Source organism: Varanus komodoensis, unplaced genomic scaffold (genome assembly GCF_004798865.1).
Source record: "Varanus komodoensis strain SLA01 unplaced genomic scaffold, ASM479886v1 scaffold14_1, whole genome shotgun sequence".
Classification (NCBI taxonomy): domain Eukaryota; kingdom Metazoa; phylum Chordata; class Lepidosauria; order Squamata; family Varanidae; genus Varanus; species Varanus komodoensis.
The window spans coordinates 1,007,900-1,027,513 of NW_025335438.1; the positions used below are offsets into that span (position 1 = coordinate 1,007,900).

The 19,614-nt window shown below is 40.4% G+C and overlaps 1 protein-coding gene across 2 annotated transcripts in view; it reads right to left on the reverse strand.

The window, feature by feature from the left end:
* Nucleotides 1–14,743: 14,743 nt before the first annotated feature.
* The window catches only part of SDC2 (syndecan 2), an 82,194-nt gene continuing 77,323 nt past the window's right edge, over nt 14,744–19,614 (reverse strand). For both annotated transcript variants that reach the window (XM_044424144.1, XM_044424143.1), the window contains exons 4-5: nt 16,998–17,139; nt 14,744–15,973 (exon numbers count right to left, since the gene is read on the reverse strand). In XM_044424144.1, coding sequence (XP_044280079.1) covers nt 15,810–15,973; nt 16,998–17,139 — 306 coding nt within the window. In that variant the 3' untranslated portion in view covers nt 14,744–15,809. The remainder of the gene's footprint in view (nt 15,974–16,997; nt 17,140–19,614) is intronic.

The window sequence follows — 19,614 nt, forward strand, 5'->3', positions numbered from 1 at the left end:
CGAACTCGTTCCCGAGGAGGCCTTGCTGCTGTCTTGTGCAGGAGGGCTTCCCCCTACCTGAGAACAGCTTGCTTCACCTGGGCCGGTGCTAACGTCACGAGCATCTGGAGAGCCTCCTCGGTTCCATCCCAGCGAGAAGACCGGGCGCGTGCCCTGTTTGTTTGGAGCTGCGACAAGGAGAGGGCTATTGGGCGAGGGAGCGGGGGGGGGGGGGGGGAGAGTGGTGTGGACTGGTTCTTATTTTTGAGGATTTAAAAGCTGAAGGCTTCAGGATTTTAAAGGTGCCGACCTACTCCTGCACTGCGGAATGATTTGAAAAGCCATTTTGGGCTCCCTCTGGGACTGCCTTTCAAACACTTCGACGAGCGCTATTACCCTCTGTCTTCTCCAGACTAAAATTACCCAGTTAGTTCAGTCTCTCCTCTTAGGGCTTTGTTTCTAGTCCCCTAATTAGCTTGGTTGCCCTCTTGTGAACCCTTCCCAGTTTGTCTGCATCATTCTTGAACTGAGGTGCCCAGAAGTGGGCATAGTATTCAAGATAAAGCTTCACCAATGCTGAGTAGAGGGGAATTAGTACCCGATGTGATTCAGAAGTGAAACTTCTATTAATACAGGCCAGATAGTCTTCTTGTTGACTCATACTTAATTTGTGATGTACAACAATTCAAGAGCCGTCTTGCTTATAGCATTATTGAGCCTAGCTTTGTAATCATGCACTTCCTTGTTTCTTTTTCCTGGGTGCAGCACTTGGCATTTGTTCCTAATTAAATTTCATTCTCTTGTTTTCAGCCCTGTGTTCCAACCTATCCAGTTCATTTGAATTTTCTTTCTCACTTCTAGGTCACCCAATTTTGTGTCATTTGAAAATCAGATAAGTTTGCTTAGTACCTCCTCATTCAGATCATTAATATGAATATTGAAGAGTTCCCTGCAGTTCTTAGGGCTTTGCCAGAACTTTTACTTCAAAATGCAAAGGGAATTTTATCTTAGGTTCAGGGTACAAACTTGATTTCACAAGCCAGGACTGGTTTAACAGCTTCGTCTCACACAGATCAATGGAAATTATAGTTCTATGATTCCTTGAAGGAGAATTCTTAGCATCTTACCAACTGATAGTTCCTGGATTCCGCTGTGACAGTACTTGTGTGGAGGATCTTTAATTGACATGATTGAATTGAAAATGATTAAAAATGTTAGATAAAACAAATCCATCAATATCACCAAGGTGTGGATATGGTTTGAGAAGGGATATTGTTTATTACATCTATTGCAGTTGTAAAATACAGCTGAGTGGCATTTATTTCGTGTCTGTGAAAATAGAATATGAACCAACAAGGCATGAGTTCAAATTTTAGTTCTGCCCTTCATATAACTGAATGGCCTTAGACAAGTGAATTCTTTTTCATCTTTAAGCCAAGGCCTATTGTCTCCCTCTCTCATCCTTAATCTGAGGATATCTTATACTTGTCTATCCTACAGATTTCTTAGAAAATCTTTTAGGATCAATGCAAGGTGCTTTGAAACCATATGAAAGAGTAAATAGGAATACTAAGGTTCACTGTGTGAGCCTTGATTCAGCATAATCCACTAGGTAGTCAAAACTTGGGACCAAACTAGAAGAGAGTGTGTGTGAAATGTGTCTTGGGTTTTTTTAGGTTTTTTTTTTTAGTTTTTTCTTTAAATAGATCAATCTGAGAGGGGCTCAGTCTGTGATTTGGGCACATGGGGAGGTTGGGAAAATGTTTCCCACTGCATAGTAACCACAAAGAAAATGGCCAATCCACCCAGGCAACCTGTTGCAACTTACCCTGCTTGGAAGGGTGGAGGACTTGCCACTGGCACCAACTGCAATTTCTTTCAAGGCAAATTGCAGCTGAGAGGGCAACCAGAAGTAAGAGGTACCTCAGTCCCCACTCGATCACACATACCTGTGTAGCTGCTACTTAAGTAACTAAAAGCAGACATGTTAAATGGATGCATGCACTAAAATACTATTGACTTCTATTGTGGGCAGTGTATTATTTGGGCATTATTGGGTATTGGGTATTATTTACCCATGATACTTAGTAATCCTTAATATAAAACTGTACTGAGCAACGGCCTGGAGTGGTCAACCAAACACAGCTTAGTATATACTGCAGAATGTAGCTTTCCTAGGTCTCTTATGGTATGCACACTTTTTCTGGGTTCTTAAGTATTGCTCAAGGATGTAATAACTCCTTCACAAGGATGTCACAGCCGTATCTTGCTTCTGAGGCAAGATAAATGTCTGGATAGCAATTAAGTACAGGGAGATGACTGAATGCCTCACTGTCTGTTACACAAAGCCTTTACAGTTCTCAATGATTATGGCATTCATTGCACATATGATCAGCATCATTCTCAGATTTTTTCTTCCATTTGCTCAGGTTGCAGGAGTTCCATTTGCAGTAAGAACAGTAAAAACAGCCTTCTTATTAGGCTCTGTAGGATTTGTTGAGGGGCCCCAGAATATGTATTCCTCAACACTTTCCCCCCATTTACCTATTTTCCAAGTTTTCTTCTTCTGAAATCCCCACCAAAGTGTGTACTTATGCATGTTTTGGAATGCGAACGTTCCATGGCTGTAGTGCTCAGCAGTCTTACAATTAATGCAGCAATTTAGAGGGTGTTAGGCATAGTGAAAACAGTCAGGCATATGTACCAAGATCTTGGGCACATGACTTAATATGGGTATTAAGAACAGAATATGTTTCTAGCCTTTGGTAAATCTATCCTTTTTTCACATTTCACTCCTGTGAATTAAAATGGGTGGGAAATACTTCTTTTTAAACCTGTATTGGACCATTCAGAAGCAATACAATTCTAGTAATTCACGATGCCTTCTTTTTTATGAGCAGAGTATCTCTCCAAGGCTGCCCTCTGGAAAATCTGTGTGTGTGCGCATGAGAGCGAGAGAGAGAGAGCCCCTTCACTGGATTACAACCCATCATCCAAATTGGGAATTTGAGTTTCAGCAGAGAAAATGTTAGGTAACAAGAGGATTTTGAAGTTTGCTTGTTGATGGCCATGGGAAGGGTGTCAAATATTAATTTCCCTGTTTTCCAAAGCAACAATGTATTATGTTCTTTGTGTGCTGAAACAAAAACATTAATATCCTTTATTGCCTAATGTAAACAAAAGAAGTAACTTACATCTTTAGTTAAACTGTTAACTGATCAGGATACTGGTGTACAAAGATAAATTTAGAGTGTTATCTTTCACACTGATTCCTTCTTAATGGTTATAACAAATATCTTCATGCAAGTTAATAAAGCTGCTTCTTAGCATTTTTGTGTGACAAGGACTTTAACTTTGAAAGGACCTCCAGGTTCAAACCAGAGAGGAGACTTCAGCCACTCCTGGGACTAATTTTGGAGACCTGTGACACTGGGACTGATGGGGCTTGTGGTTCAACACATCTGGAGAACACAGAGTGGGGGAAAACTGGTGCATACATTTTGCGGTGTGTGAGCCATTAATTAACCAAAATATAACATCTCTGGCATAATGGTTTGCTAGTAAATCATATATCACTTAAAGAGATCAGTACATGAAATGGAGAAAGGGAAAGAAAAAAGAAAGGTGGTGTAAATTTACACATAGCTGCCAAGGTCAAGGTCAGATATGCTTATAAAATGAGTACACAACTGTACCTCATTCCCACACCAGCTCAACCATTTGTTTGTTGCTATTTTTGCAGCCAAAAACTGTTTTTGCTCTTCACTGCCCTTCTTCCTTCCCTCCCTACCCCTTGTATTTTGTTGAAGTGTTCATGTCCCCTGCTTTCTTTCACAAATGGAAGAGAGCCAGTGTGGTGGTGTGGTTAAGTGCACAGGACTGGGACCCAGGCGATCCGGATTCTTGTCTGCACTCAGCCATGGAGCCAACTGGGTGACTTTAGGCTAGTCACAGACTCTCAGCCCAACCTATATCACATGGCTGTAGTAGTGGAGATCAGACTGAGAGCGGCAGGAGAAGATTGATGTAAGCTTCAAGTTCATTGGAGAAGAAAAAGGCAGGATATAAATCTTTTAAAAATAAACCAGAAAGCAAGCAAGCTTTTGTCCAAGGAGGGAAAAGGATATGAACGGAGTAGACTCGTGGAGATTAGCACGTGCCTTTGCATCCAGGGTTCATGCTCACCCAAGGCAGAGTGGGGGGAGTGGAAGAGGAGATATTTGTCTCCCCGTTCTTTTTGTTCTGCATTTTGGGCAGACAGCATTTCGAAGGAAAGAGGAGCAGCCTAGTATCTCAGCTGCTCCAGTCTTCTCCCTATCCCCAAAAATGTCCACTTTAACCTGAGCTCATGCTCCTGACTTCAAAGTGCAGCTGCTGTGATTCTTTCCATGCTAGCCTTGGGGGCGACAGGTAAGGTCCAGTTCCCAGCTCCAAGCTGAGAGTGCTGTCTCCAAGCTCAGAGCTGGGAATCTGAGCTCTGTGGTGGCACTGCCAACGATGTCTAGGGGCCAGTGCATCATTTCCTAAAACTCTATCATCTGTCACAAGCTGCCTCACCCAAATCGATCTAAATGCAAACTGTTATTTTGTTAACCTGAAATGGTTAACTAAACTACTACTAGAACCACCGGAGGGTCCATTCAGTTATATAAAAAGTAAACATAATTACCCATTTTCCTGTCCATGGGCAGGTATTTTCATTAGTGCCATATCAAAACTTCCTCCCATTTTTACCATTCTTAGTCATGTTAATAGAATCAAAATGCTTTTGAAAATAAAGAGGAAATTTTGGCGAAATTCTCATATGTTGGGTTCAGAGTTCTTGTGCTTATTCTACCTATGAAGTGGTCAAGACGTGTGTGTGATGTTCTGTCTTTCATGTTCAGTAAACTCTCAGGCAGCCTGTAACCTTCTCAGCTTCCTACACTTTAATAAAAACCTGGGGAAAGACATCATGAATAACTTCTCCTATAGAACTTTTTCAGATCAGAAAGTGTTCCCAGTCTGCAGAGGGATGTGACACAGAAAGAAAAATATACAGAAACACAGAGCTCTTGGCCAACTCAGACTGATTAGGTAAAGTCAAGAACACCACCAAAAGTCATTCCAGAGAAATTAGAAAGAGTCCTAAGAATGAAGGAGACAACTGGAAGCCTTTTTCATGGGGGAAGAAAACTTTCAGGGAATTGGAGGCCAGGTACATCTCCCAGGACATGAAAATGAGAAGAAGAATCTGTATCTGCATTAGACAAGATGCATCCACCATCACCAGGCATAAGTTTCATATTTGGAAGAGCCTGCTGAAACCTGAAAGTGACTAGAGCTGGTCCAAAGGCTCTCAGAAGACACCCTTGTCAGAACACAAAGCTCTTATCTCAGAGCACTTAACTGCACCAGCTGTGCTCTCAGGTTGGGAGTGCCCTCAAAGAAGGGGGTGCCCTCAAAGAAAGGGGTGTTTGGGTGTGCAGGGAAGAGAGGAGACGGAATGGTCAGGAAATGAGCTATTCTGACATCATTCTAGCTGCTTTCCCTTCCCTGCTGAGACACTTGAGCTGGATTGGCAAAACCTGTCTGGTGGGAGAAAATGCAGGACTGGACGACAGGAAAGTGAAGATTGCCCCATTGCTCCTTCTGCACTGACTGGAGGACTGCAAGCTTCCAGGGCCTAAGATTGCCCTTGTGTCCCTTACGTATTTAACTCTGCCATTCAGATTTGGGTTCATTTGGGTGCATGGACTCGGCCTCTGCAGTAGCAGTTAGCTATGGAAGTAATCGCAAGGTCTAGAGCTGCTGTCACTGAGCTTCGGATTCTGAAAAATGGTAAAGCTCCAATGGTGACGAACATGGTGATATGGAAGAGAGAAGCACAGATAAGACACATTTGTATTTGTGTGTCTGCTGCTTGCATGCAGGGCTTCATAATCCTTGGCTTAATGGGTCTCTGAGTAGGATAGTCGTCTTCCTGCCCTGCAGCTGGTAAACAGAGGAAGAAAATAGTAAAGATTGGTGAGCAAGTTCAGAACCAATTGCCTGTTTCATCCAAGTTCCCTATGTTCAATCTACCCACCATGATTATAGAGAAATTCGTTAAATCATTCTTTGTGCAAGCTCGTATTTCAGTTTTTTCAAAAAAAAAAAAAAAAGTTTGTTCCTGTACACAAAGTCTCCAAACCCAGGGGAAAAATAAGAGGGGTTTTGAATGTTTAGATTTACTAGATGTCCAGATAAAACAGTGATTCATTTCACCATCTCTAGTGTGCCTGAATGGCAGGTGAGATCCCTCCCACTCTTCCTATCATATCAGCAATAATAAAAGTGTACCAGCAAGATGCAGTTTTATCTATAAAATGCTGCTTTGGGAAGAAAGGGAGAAGGGAGCTTCTTCCTTTCCACATTCCTGTTGATTTCATTTACCATCAATTAAATGCTAATACTTCCACAGGGGCAGGAAGGAAGAGGAACTTAAGACTTATGAGATGGCTTAAGCTTTGTGATGCTTGCTGGATTTGTGGGCAGGGGAGTGATGAGGGAGACTCACCAGATGTTCAGATATCAGTGATAGGTTTCAGGAATAACTTCCACAGCTGTGAGCCAGCTGCCAAGCACAATCGACACCATACAGTTGTGCTATTCTCTCTCACACTTGGCAGTTCCATGGTTTCTGAGAATATCCAAAAATATTAGAGCAGTTCATTTTGTCAGGTAAACCCAAGCTGGCTTCAGAATTCCAGTTGGGAAAAAGCCCATATACTGTGAGAGGGTGATGTCTGGTAAACAGAGCTAAAGTGATATTCTCCTAAGAGAAGAAAGATAGAAGCATTCTCCTAAAATATGGAGGTGAATACACACAGTCATCAAAATGCTGTTTTAGGCAATAGAAGGAAATTTTGTCTTAAGTATGTTTTTGAGTGTTAGAACGTAACACTGCATTTGGATTACTACCCTATAGTGCACATGGGGTTGACCAGGTAAAGGACTGAGAAACTTTAGGAATGGGACAAGAATTTGGAGCAGGGGGTACAGCCCCACTTAAATTCTTTATCAGGCATCATTCTCAGTAGAAAATAATACACAGAGCATATTCTTCCATTGGGAATCCTGAGATTTGTTTTTCCAGCTAAGATGAGGAAAAGACATTTTGCAGATCCATTGGAGTGCCTATAGGGTGGCCCTTTGTCTGCTGAGATCAGTCCTCAGTTTGATGGTGTTGCCTATTTGTATGGTTCAAACTTTCTTTGACGATAAAGAGATGCATGGAATGAGAGCTGTCCCAGTCCCTCTTCCTCCGGTCACTTGCTTCTGCTGGGCCTGGGAAGACAGGGCCTTGACTGAAAGCAGCTATAAATCCTGAACCTGCTGCTCATGAGCATGGCGGCTTTAGATTTTGTGACTGGAGTAACACATTTAGCTTTGGATGAGCGCTATTCTTTTATAATGATCTGTAGTAACAATCCTATGACATCATCTTGAGGTCATAGGATTGTTCAGATTCCCAGTAAGGAGGTCGGAGACAGTGCATTGACATGGAATCAGGGCTCTTATTCCCCACTCACCCTGCTTCTCTGTAGAGTGCCTATAATCTGCCAAGCTCGGAGGCTTATAGGCATCTCCACTGGACTCTGCCCTTAGGTTCTTTTTCTCTTTTGTAAGACCATTGTAGGAATTATCAGTTGATTGTTTGATATTAGTGTATATTTATTTTGAGATATTTAAGCTATTTGGCTCATTATTTAATCTTATTGTGGCTTGTCATTATGCATTATGTGGAAATAATGATTAATACCATTTCTGTTTTTTATTATGGCTTTTCTGGCTGGGAATTATGGGATTGCAGTCCAACAGATCTGGAGGGCAGCAGGCTGAGGGCGAATGGCATGGAGCCTGGAGTGCTGTCCTGTCTTCGCCTGCTTTGTACTGCTAACAGCTTTGCAGCTGAGCAGACTGACAGTAAAGCCACACCAAGGTGCAGTGGGGGCATTTGTCACATACAGGCCTCTATCACCTTTGGACTTGACTTGCAGCACCTGCACCACGAAGGTTGGCTACCATTGCTCTTACATGTTGAAAATCCAATGCAAGCAAGTCGCAAATCAACAGCGAATGTGCACACAGCACAATTAACAATAGGGTACCTGTACATGCAAGGGATGCAGACAGTCTTTCACATTTCCACTTAATTTTATGTATGCGTTTAGTATGGATTGGGGATGCATATCTCTGTCTATTGGTTGCACACTAAAGAGCGTGATGACTGTTGGAATGAAGCCCAGATATATTAGTAGGTAAATGCTCTGGAAACACCAATATATTTACTTAACATTTGGAATTAAATTGCTTATTCCTAGTAACAATGTGCAACACAGTATCCTCTTGCAGAGGAGATGTCAGTGTGAATTAATTTGGTCTGATCTAAGAAATGGGTAATATAACTGTACATAGCCTTAAGATATAGTTACACTACTATTTTTATTCAGTTGGGGCATTGTTGCTATAACTAGTTACCTGAGAGAATACTTGTGTAAAATGGGAGTGCATCTTGGAATTGCATCCCCACACAGATTTGGTGTTCCCATTAAATGTTCTTGCTCCAATGAAGCCATTTGTTCTAATGTGTCACTACACAGGTGGGTTTTTTTTGTTTGTTTTTTTGCTGTTTTCAAGGCTGTTTTTCTAGAATTTGATATCATGGGGATCTAGTCACAGAACTCATTGTGAGATCAAGCGTCTCTTGGGGGAAATATGTTTTGTGCAATGTTTTGATTCATTTGCAACTTCTAGGAAATTATTTCCAGATTTTCTTCCTGGGATAGGACCATATTGTAAATCCATCCTTCTGTGATTCTCCAGATAACTTGACCTTGCACCATTTTGGGCCTTATAGGTTGAGCCCTGTGTGTTTAGCTGGATCTGGAAATGGACTGGGAGTTAATCACACTGGTAAAACTGGTCTCACACCAGAACCAGTGGATTAGACTGTTTTCCTGTCTCTGATGTAACCTGATGGAATGTTCCCTCTAATGAGCACATGGCTGTAAAAATTAGTTACTGTTGTTGTTTTAAAAAGGCTGCAGTTTGATGAGGATTCCTCCTGTCCCACCACAACTCCTGGCATTTCTTCCATACCCTACTATTACCTTTAATGGACAGTTGTGCACCAGATTTAGGGTTTGTTCTGTGTAAATACAGAGAATACACAATATCCTACAGCATGCTTGAATTACCCTCTGTCTATCCTGCAGAGTGCAGTGATTCTCAGACTATGCACTGGAGAATGCTAATATTCAGGAAGTGTTGATGCTTGCCTGAGAAATTAACCTGCCATATTGGATGCATTGCCACATCATGCCTCTTGAATCAAGATGGCCCTGTGGAGAGCCTGTGCAGCTCTTCTCTGCCATTGCATTGGCACTGATATATTCCTGTGAGAAGACAGATTGGTGCAGTCTTCATTGCAACTGAAAAAGAATCAGTATTTCACAGAGAATGCAGCTCAGTCCCAGCTCTGACTAACTGGGTGGTGAGGGCAGGAGGCCAGGAGGCAATGTTAACCGAGCTGTCTCTCAATTACAATGAGGATGAGTGCAAAGAGAAATGTGCCTCCAATTTTAGTTCAGAAAAAATATGATGCTTTACAAATCAAACATCTGGGAAACACGAACTTCCCACAGGAGGAGATCAGTTACAACTGAATTACTGAGCTATGGCCATAGAGATGAAGCAAATCCTAATAATATATACATAAGCTGATCAATATTAGTCATTTTAATGTGTTTTGTTTTTTCAAGTTGCTCAGTGTAGAGATGTACGATTGAAAGTATATTCTTCAGCGATAATTTCCTGCTAAGACAACAGCAGTTTAATTCAAAGCCAGCAAGTTATCTGTCCTATAGCATAAATTTACTAGCATACTAAAGATTACAGTGCTCAGTACATTTGCAGAAGTGTGTTAAACAGAAGTCATCTATATATTTGTAATTCATTTGGGTCTATTGCAAGGTAAATTTGATTCCTTAAAGCTAAGACCAAATATATATGTTTTGCTGCTCAGTACTGAACACTTCAATTGGTGCAAAATAGAGCTGCCAGGTTGCTGACGGGGACGGGGCGTTATGCTCACATGACTCCAGTCCTCCATCAGCTTCACTGGCTTCCCATTGAAGCCCGGGCCCAATTCAAGGTGTTGATTATGACCTACAAAGCCCTAAACGGCTTGGGTCCTGGCTACCTGAACGAGCGCTTACGTCCATATATGCCCGACCGCCCTTTGAGATCTGCGGGAGAGTCCCTTCTCCGGGAACCCTCCATGAAAGAAATTAGGAGAGTAAGTACCCGGAGGAGGGCTTTCTCTGCGGTGGCGCCCAACCTATGGAATTCACTCCCCAAAGAGGTCCGCCTGGCACCGTCGTTACTGGTTTTTCGGCGCCAGGTAAAGACCTTTTTATTTAAACATCATTTCAATTGTTAAAACATATGATCTGGCCTGGGCAACTTCTTCTTCCTTCTCTTTCTCCTCCTATATTTTTATTTTATACTGATAATTTTAATTTTGTATTTGTAAATCAATGTATTTTTTGTATTTTTATATTTAATGGTAATTTATTATGTACTATTGTATTTCAATGTATTTTATCATGTTGTAAGCCGCCCCGAGGTTTCGGCAAGGGGCGGCATAGAAATGTTAATAATAATAATAATAATAATAATAATAATAATAATAATAATAATAATTTTCCATCATGTATATATGGGATCTGCTAGGGAAAGTTGAAAGCAGAAGAAAAGGAAGACCAAAGAAGACATGCATTGGCTATAAATGAACCTGCAGCCTTGAACTTAGAACAGCTAAGCAGGGATGTCAAGGATTGGACATGTTGGAGGGCTTTTGTTCATAGGGTCACCCTAAGTCAGGGATGACCCACCAGTATATAACAACATATATATGGTATATGGTATTTCCCATTAATAATAGTCCTTTGTTCCAGATCTAGTAATGAAGTGTCTAGTAATAAGTGCTTTTCTCACTCCTACTCATTGGCCCACAATAGAAGGGATTATATAGACAATATTTCTTTGTTAGAAGGCTTAGATTTGACAGGTAGTTGTCTGACTCCATTCCTATGGCTTTAATAGTTCATGCACAGTCTAGTGCTTCATAAAAGATTAGTTTAGAAAAGTAAGGTTTTATAAGCAAATTAATGATCTCTTCACTGGAAAGTCTTGCTATAAATTTTTGATTATATGGTCCAAATTGGTAACCCAAATCTGCACAGGTTGAGAAGACATGGCTATCAGCTCCTCAGAATACAATAGAGGGAATTCATGGATGGCCCTGAGACAGCTAGGCCCTACTGGACCATTCAAATTGAACTTTAGATCTTTTCTAACACTTACATGAGTAGTGGGTTCACTTTGGGAACTCAAGGAAAAAACTTAAAGGGAGAGCTGCAAAAACTCCCTCCACATTTTCGGGCTGCCAACAATAGCCCCAGTTGATTACCCTTCCGCTGTACAAAGGTTATTTCCTCTTATGGATTTTTAAAAAATGCCTTACCAATTAATCAAACAATTTGATACATTTTACATTTTCTGTATTTTATCATCACAATTTACAAGAATTTTCTAATAACTGCATGTAAGGTTGAGAAGTGTGACAGGAGTTACACCAATGCATTAGGGCTTCCCCAGATGACCATGCTGCAAATCTATTTAAGAGTCAGGGGACTATCCTGGATGGGAGGGGTGCCAGAGGCTGCAGCAGGAGGACCTAACAATTTCCTTAGAACAGTGGCACAGAACCTCAGACCAGCTGGCTCAGCTCTGCCCTTTGGTGGTCAGGTCTGGCTGTCTGCAGCTTCCCAGAGAGCAACATGTCTTCCTCTCCACGTGACCCTCCAATCATTTGATGACTTCTGGCCATTTTTGCATTTTTCCTACATCCTGAAAGGCTGAAAAGCCTTTCCTGGGGTTTAGTTGCTGGCGGTAGAAATTCAAACTAAAGTATGCCTGTGTGTTTGGTCACACCCCTTTTACCTCTAGCACCACCTACTAGTGGAATTGGATACCTGAAAGCTTCTCTAGAATTTAATTTGGCCCTTGAGCTGAACAGGGCTCTGCCTTAGAAGCATTGGAGAAAGGGCATTTTTGTATCATCGGAAGCATGTAAGGGCTAACATTTGAAACAAAAGGTTCACTGTTAGTTGGGTCTGCCCAATTTGGTGCCCTCCAGATATTTTCAACTTCAGTTCCTATCAGGCCCAGCCAGCATAGCTAATGAAAGCGAATGCTGGAAACTGTAGTCTGAATGTCTGGGGAAGGTTGATTTAGATGCTGACCATGTGGGAGAATGAAGGAATGGGCATTTTTTTCCATTTAATATTTGGTTTAACTAAAATTAATGACTTTGCCTTTAAGAAATCTACTCTACTGTAAACAATCTGAAACGATGCAGACTTGACATCAGACTATACAAATGAAATACTATATTTGAGCATGGTAGACTTTACTTTGGCATTTTAAGCAGCAGCAGTAGCATTTTGCCAGAATTTTATTTCTTGGTGCAGTTCTTTCAAGCAGCTGTTACCTTGTGAGCTCAATTGCACTTCCTAAACACTATTTAAGAATTGTTCAACTTGTGCCAGATCAAAAGCGTACAAAGTATTTCTGTTAACTTGCAACTAATTTACTATTGTTCTATATTAGAAAACCATCATTTAATCTTTTTTAAACAACCAAATAGGGATCAAATTATTTAGTTATTAGTTAAACCAGTTGATGAAATATTTTTTCTAAAAAACATTAGCAGTGGCCATCTCCAAAATGGCACCTTCTGGAATGGATAGCTGCACTTTGTATTATCAACAGTCGTAACTCCCTTGAGGCCTGTTGATTTCAGTAGGCCTAAGTTTGGATTCAGCTCCTTGAAAAAAACAATACAAGTTCACTGCACTTCAGTGAAGGTCAGAAGGAAATTCATTTAAAGTGTGATTGTGACGTGATAAATTACTTTAATTTCACATGCATTTTAGTTCATTTAACCAGATTTTTACAGTCCTTTTCACAGGACCTCCCTTCTGCCATGTTGTTGCTATGTGCCGTCAAGTTGTCTCCAACTTACGGTGGCCCAACAAATGACAGGTGTTACCCATTAGCTGCTTTAAATTCAAGGCTGTGGCTTCCTTTATGGAGTCAATACATGTCTTATTTGGACTTTCTTTCCTTCTTCTGCCTTCAACTTTCCCTAGAAATTCCCTTGTGTAATGGCTTCCTCTCTAAAAAACTTTTGCTCCTGACAAAATTCTCTCTTCCTGCCACCATGACCAGTGGCCTTCCATCTTCTCCAAGTTTCTGCATTGACATTGTCACTCACCTTCCACGTGAAGTTCCAAGTGCCTATATTTACATTTATGGCTTAAGCTGTGCATCACGTTCCTTAAATCTCCTGTAAATGTTACTGTTTAGTTTTTTCAGCTTTAGGCCACACTTCCAAAACCTTCTAACATATATGCATCTGTAACCCTTGGAGCCCATGGTCTGAATAACCATGTCCCTTCCCTCCCATCACTGTCCTGCAACCACTTTCATGTATGAAATGCTTTTATAGAGACTTCCTGCATGTGATCTGAGACCCCATGAGCTCTCCATGCTTCCTTGCATCTACTTCTTCCTTGATGTGAATCAGCTTTCTTCTTTTTAAACCCACTTGTCCCGTAAAACCCCTTTGGGGCAGGGGCCTCGTCATTGCCTTCAGCAGTTCTAGGGTCTACTGCCGATTACTCACCCCTCTCTATTTCACAGAGGGGGAAGAATCTAGCCTAACCTGATCTCCAAATGTGTTTCTGACAACTCCCATTGTCCTCAGCCAGCCCTGTCCATGGCTATGCTGACTATGATGGAAGTTACAGTCCAACGCAGGTTGAGAAAGACTTGTCTCTCTCTTCCCTGCTGCACCTCCATGGAACCCCTTCAGGTCCCATAGATTCCACATGGGCAGGATGGCCGTGTATGCCATTTGCAGCATTAAACATTATACATGTTTAAAACTGTTCATCAGCTGTCACATATCTTGGAATCCTAGTTGGCACTTCCCTAATCCAAAGCAGGCAGTGGGTTGAGCAAAGGAAGGGGGATTTATAGGATAAAATGGTGGTCAAAAAAAAGGGGCACTGAACTCATCCCATGCATTTCTTCCCCACTGAGTTTATGGACACCTCTTTGCCATATCAAAACAGTTAAACACCCCACCACATGCTGCTTCTGCCCTCTCAGAACACACTTTCCTTTGGAGAAATGGTGGCTAGGATTCCTACAATAGGATGCCAATAATAGGATGCCAATAGACACCAAACATATGCTTCTGCCCACATTAGACCTATTCTTAATATTCATCAGAGAAAATTTATTATATAATAATGCCATCTCTTCTCATCAAGCTATTTAGCAACTCCATGTAACTGTTCAAGGGCACAGAATGGGAAAAACATTTAAAGCACAGAGTGTATCAAAACATTAAATTTATGAGATTTGAATTGTACAGAAGTGGCACATTTCAATTAGTACTTAAGACTACTCTAGTGTTACTGATTTAACATCTGTAGGCACTTCACCCTTGCAAATACTGTTATTTCTATTGGGAAACTAGTGAGCAACCTTTCAGAATCTGTTTCCAACAAATCTCTTTCTCATGTAATAGGTGCATTCTTTGACATTATGACCAAGGTTGTGATTATGTAAAAGGGAACAGAAAATAAACTCCACAATAAAGTGCTTCAGTATTAGGCCACATGATTTATTCAGTAGTGTTTATGTTCCCAAATTACAATTTTTGTCTATCCATGTAAGACTACAAAAGTTACCATTAGAATTGTCTGTGCTTATAAAATACCAACATTTTCTTTTTTTTTACTCTTATATACTCATTAACACCAGTCTGCAACAAGTTACGTAGAATCATAGGCACTTCAAAGGCTTTAAAAGACGTTTACAACTTAAATGCATTTTTAAGAACAAAAAAAAAAAAAAAAGGAAATTCTTCTTGAATTCCTATTCGTACCTTCAAATTGCAAGAAATTAAAAAATAGTGGCCATAGAAATTTGCAGCAAGTTCTTGAAATACTGTTAAGTCTTTGGGTTTGTGTAGGCTTGTCAGTAGCTTACTACAAAACCTCCCATAAAGAAGATTTGTTTTGTAAGGGTACGACTACATAGTTTGCTGTAATAGTACAATTTTACACATTAATTTGCTGCTGTAATTTTCAATGAAGCTACAGGAACATTGAGAAACAAAGCAAGGTGTAAAATGGATCTTTTGACAGTAAAATTTATACAAAGTGGAGGTTAAAGTTTAGATAGCTGAAAAAATACATTTACACTAAGAGTTACCATTATCTGAGTTATCCGAAGACAAATTGCACCATGACAACTACAAAAAGGCATTTATTTTATTTTTGGAAACAGATAAATTAATGAAATAAAAACTAACTTGTAAGATCAGACATGCTGACAAAAATTAAACAACTTCCATTGAATCATAGGATAAAACAATTTCATTTATGCATAAAGTTTTAAAATGATTCAGTGAACATCAATGGCTATTTAAAATAATATTTTGCCACTGTTATTCACAGAACACTGCAAAATGTTAAGATTTTACTTTACATTTTCTTAAAAGGAATACATGAAAAGTTTTAAATACAATGGGTTTTTTTTAATCATAAAGGTGCCATAAAGGCTCTTTAATGAAAAAAAAAGGTTCTTCATTATTCTATGCCAAAAAAAAGCTTTATTTAAAAAGTTCAGTGATCTCTTAAATAGAGACACTTAAGTTAAGAGTTTTATGCATAAAACTCTTTAGTAGGTGCCTTCTGGTATGCAGCACTGGATGGTTTACGTTCCCCGAGGTCATAGCTGCCTTCATCCTTCTTCCTCATGCGATATACCAAAAGCAAAATAAGGAAGATTGCAAAGAGAAATCCAATAACACCACCAGCAATAACAGCTGTAAAAGAAAGAGAACAGAAGTTTCACCACACACACCAAGGGACATGGATGGCCTCCAATTTGGTCCTCTGAGCAGAAAACCCCCCAAATAGTTTTTGGTTTCTAATGGCTCAAAATGGTATAGCAAAATAAGCACATGGTGTCTTTTAGTTTTAAAATCTAAATCCAGATTATATCAATACTAGCTAGTCTTACGAGAAACCGAGATTAAAAAATTAACCAATTTAAAGGAGTAGGGGGAACCAGTAAGAACACAGTTTTCTGGAAAGAGATTTACAACCTGTTCTTTAAGGCTAGACAAAGCTTTACTTTTAATACTTTTAATCCCTTCTGTCATGACCTCCGTTCTTCTGACTTCTGGCAAATGCATGTTGGCCCTTGGCAAAGTCCTTTCTTTTTGCTGCTGTGACTAGCTATTCCCTCTTCTCCAAGACTTTGCATTGGCATTGTCACCTGTCTTCCACGCAAGGTTCCAAGTGCCTGTTTTTTAAATTCAAGACTCCACCTTGCCTTCCTTTAGGGACAAATAATGCACAATATGAAGTATGTCTTTTGGATCTATCCTTATGATTTTCCTTCTCTTGGCAGCCAGCTCACAATAGCAGAAAATGGCCTTGATTTTTCCCCTATATCATTTCTTTAACAGAATAGTAACAGATTTTTTCCTATATTATTTCTCTAACAGCTGAGGTGTTAATATGATCATGGTATAGGGAAAGAACAGGCCATATTGAAAGGGAAAGGGCACTAAAAAGGAAAGTGCTTAAAAGCCTGCCCTGATGTTCTGGGTGACCCCCACCCCACTCCACCCACCCAAAAAAGAAAAAGAAAGCAAAAGGCAGGGGGGGATTTGCTTATGTTTCACAGCTAGAGAGTAAAAGCAAATAGTACTCTACTCGTAAAGCAATGGACTGCATAGATACAAGCATATGAAAAAGAGCCTTGAGAGTTCAAAATAAAACCTGTACCACCCTTTTTTGGTTTCTTGTGAAGCCGTGTGGCTCCTGAGTTGTGACACTCACCTGCCAGTACTTCTGTTCTCTGAAAAAGGTTTTCTGAGTGCTTTTGAGTGAATACGTCCGTATCTTCACCTGGTTCATTCTTAGTGTTTTTGTTTTCAGCATCAGGCTTGAGTATCTTCTTTTTATCAATCTCTTCAGGGGACTGTAGCAAAAGGAGTAGGAAAACAACAGTACCAGGTTAGTTCAGACAAACAGGCAACATTCTGAATGTACTAACATCAACTATGACTTTTTCTTTGAATTCTATAATAATATTTCAGAATGTTATGCCTATTTGGAATCCTTTATGAAAAGTCTTTGGGAACCCCTGGAAACCTCTCTCAAAATTGCCTGTTCGATGTTGTTATGTATGTAGTTCAGCTTAAATTCTCTTAAATCTTGTAACCCAAACATGTGGTACAGCACATGCTTTACCTGAAAAAGATTTCAGGTTCAGCCCTGCCATTTCTGGGCTCTGTCTGAAATCTCTGCCTGAAATCCTGGAAAGTCTAGGAATGACCAAATAAGCAATGCTCAGGGCATCCTGGATTCTTCAAACACGGCCTTCAACTTGCCTCATGCTTGATTATCATACATGTTTATGATTGCTGCTTACTCCATGCAAATAGGAAAAATGTGGACTAGAGATTAGAGTACTGGAGGGGAAAGAGTCCTCCAAACTCTCTCCTCTGATGTCTCCAATTGAAGCATATGGAAAACACTCAAGGAGAAATAACATATCAAGATGTTATTGACCAACCAGGATGAATTAAATCTTGGCAACAACTGAAAGATTAAGGGAAAAATATACAGTGGCTTGTTTATCATCAATTGATTTCAAGACTGAAGGGGAAAATGCAACCAGTAGAAGGCCTCTTAAGAGAGCTGACAGATTTTGAAAAGTTGATTATATAGTAGAATGATCATTGATTGGGAAGACTTTACAAATTATTACACTATGATACTGAAAGCCATCATGATAAGAAATTCATGACAATCTGGAATCAGAATCTTGGTGAAGAAATATCAACGGGTCAATGGGAAGCTCTCTGGAAAAAAGATATTAAATTAACTGCTAGTCAAACATTAAGAAAAAATTGGTATAAGATATTTTATCGGTGGTACGTTAGTCCAAAAGATATTGGAAAAATAGATAAGAATTATAATGGAAAATGTTGGAAATGTAACAAGGTAGATGGGACGTTCTATCATATGTGATGGACTTGCAAAATAACACAAAATTTTGAAAACTGATACATGCAGATATGCATAAAATCTTTAAAATTAAGTTTCCTATGAACTCCCCATCATAGGTTCACTACCCATGGAACATCATGGATAGCTCTTGTAAACTCAAAATGAAGGCTGCGATGAATAAAGCCCCCACCCCACCCCAATGTAGGAGTTACCAAGCCACCCTGGTATTAATTGGACCAACTGTGTATCATCTGCATATTGATAACAATTTAGCTTACACCTCAGGATAACGTCTTCTAGTACCTTCCAGTAGAAGCTGAAAAGCATGGGGGACAACTGAGAACCCTGAGGCACCCCAAGGGCCACTGGTCATAGGGCAGAACAGGAGTTTCCCATTGCAAGCTTCTGAGCACGTCCATACAGAAATGACTGGAGCCGCTCTAACACTGACCCACAGACAGCTAAGCAATCCAGAAGGATGCCATGGCTGATCATACTGAAAGCTGTTGGGAGGTCCAAGAAAATGAATAGGGCTGCTCCCGCCCGCCCCCCCCGCCCCCCAATACACACAACCTGTGCATTTCTTGGTGTATGTCATCCATCAGGTTAACCAAAGCTGTTTCTGTCTCAAACTGGTCAGATCCAAACAGATCCAAATAACAATCTGTTATAATAAGACTACCACGAGCTGAGAAACCATCATTTTTCAATATGTTATCCCAAAATGCTACATTAAATACAGTGTGACTGTTATCCAAAATCAAGATATCTAAATTGTTCATTTTAGAAGGCTTTCACTGTGGTTCTCAGTTTTAGAGAACTGAGAACCACACCCTACAACAAAGAGGCATTAGTCTCCTCTGAAGTGCAGATGGTAAGCTTATTCCTGGCAGATTTTAATAGCCAGGAATGGAATGAATCCAAAGAACAGGTGGTATGTCTCAGACCTCCAAGTAACTTGTCCACATCATCAGGCTGCACAAGTGGAAACCTGTCCAAAACAGTATGACTAGATTCTTCATCTCTGACTCTGTCAAAATGACGGCCTCAAAGTCAGAACAAATGAGAAAAATTGACTGCAGAAGTACTCTAGATTGGTTGCATTGAGCATCTGAAGGTTCTGTCTGATCCCCTGGGCCTACAGAAACGGCTGTTCGCCATTCAAACTCTGCTGACATATCACAGATGCATTCATAGTAGAGAAGTAAGAATACTTTGCTGCCTCAGAGCAGGCCCTAAGATGGTTTCTCAGCTCTGTTCAGTTATGCTCATGAGTTTTGTTTTGTTTTGCCACTTCTGCTCTGGTTGTGAGCAGAGGAAGCAAGAGGAAGAAAGATGGGATATAAAGGCAATGTGATGAGTATGGTGCTTTTCATAACCCTCAGCTCCTTAAAGTACCATGATATTGCTACAGCTCTGTGATCAGGTTAGGCATGCTTGT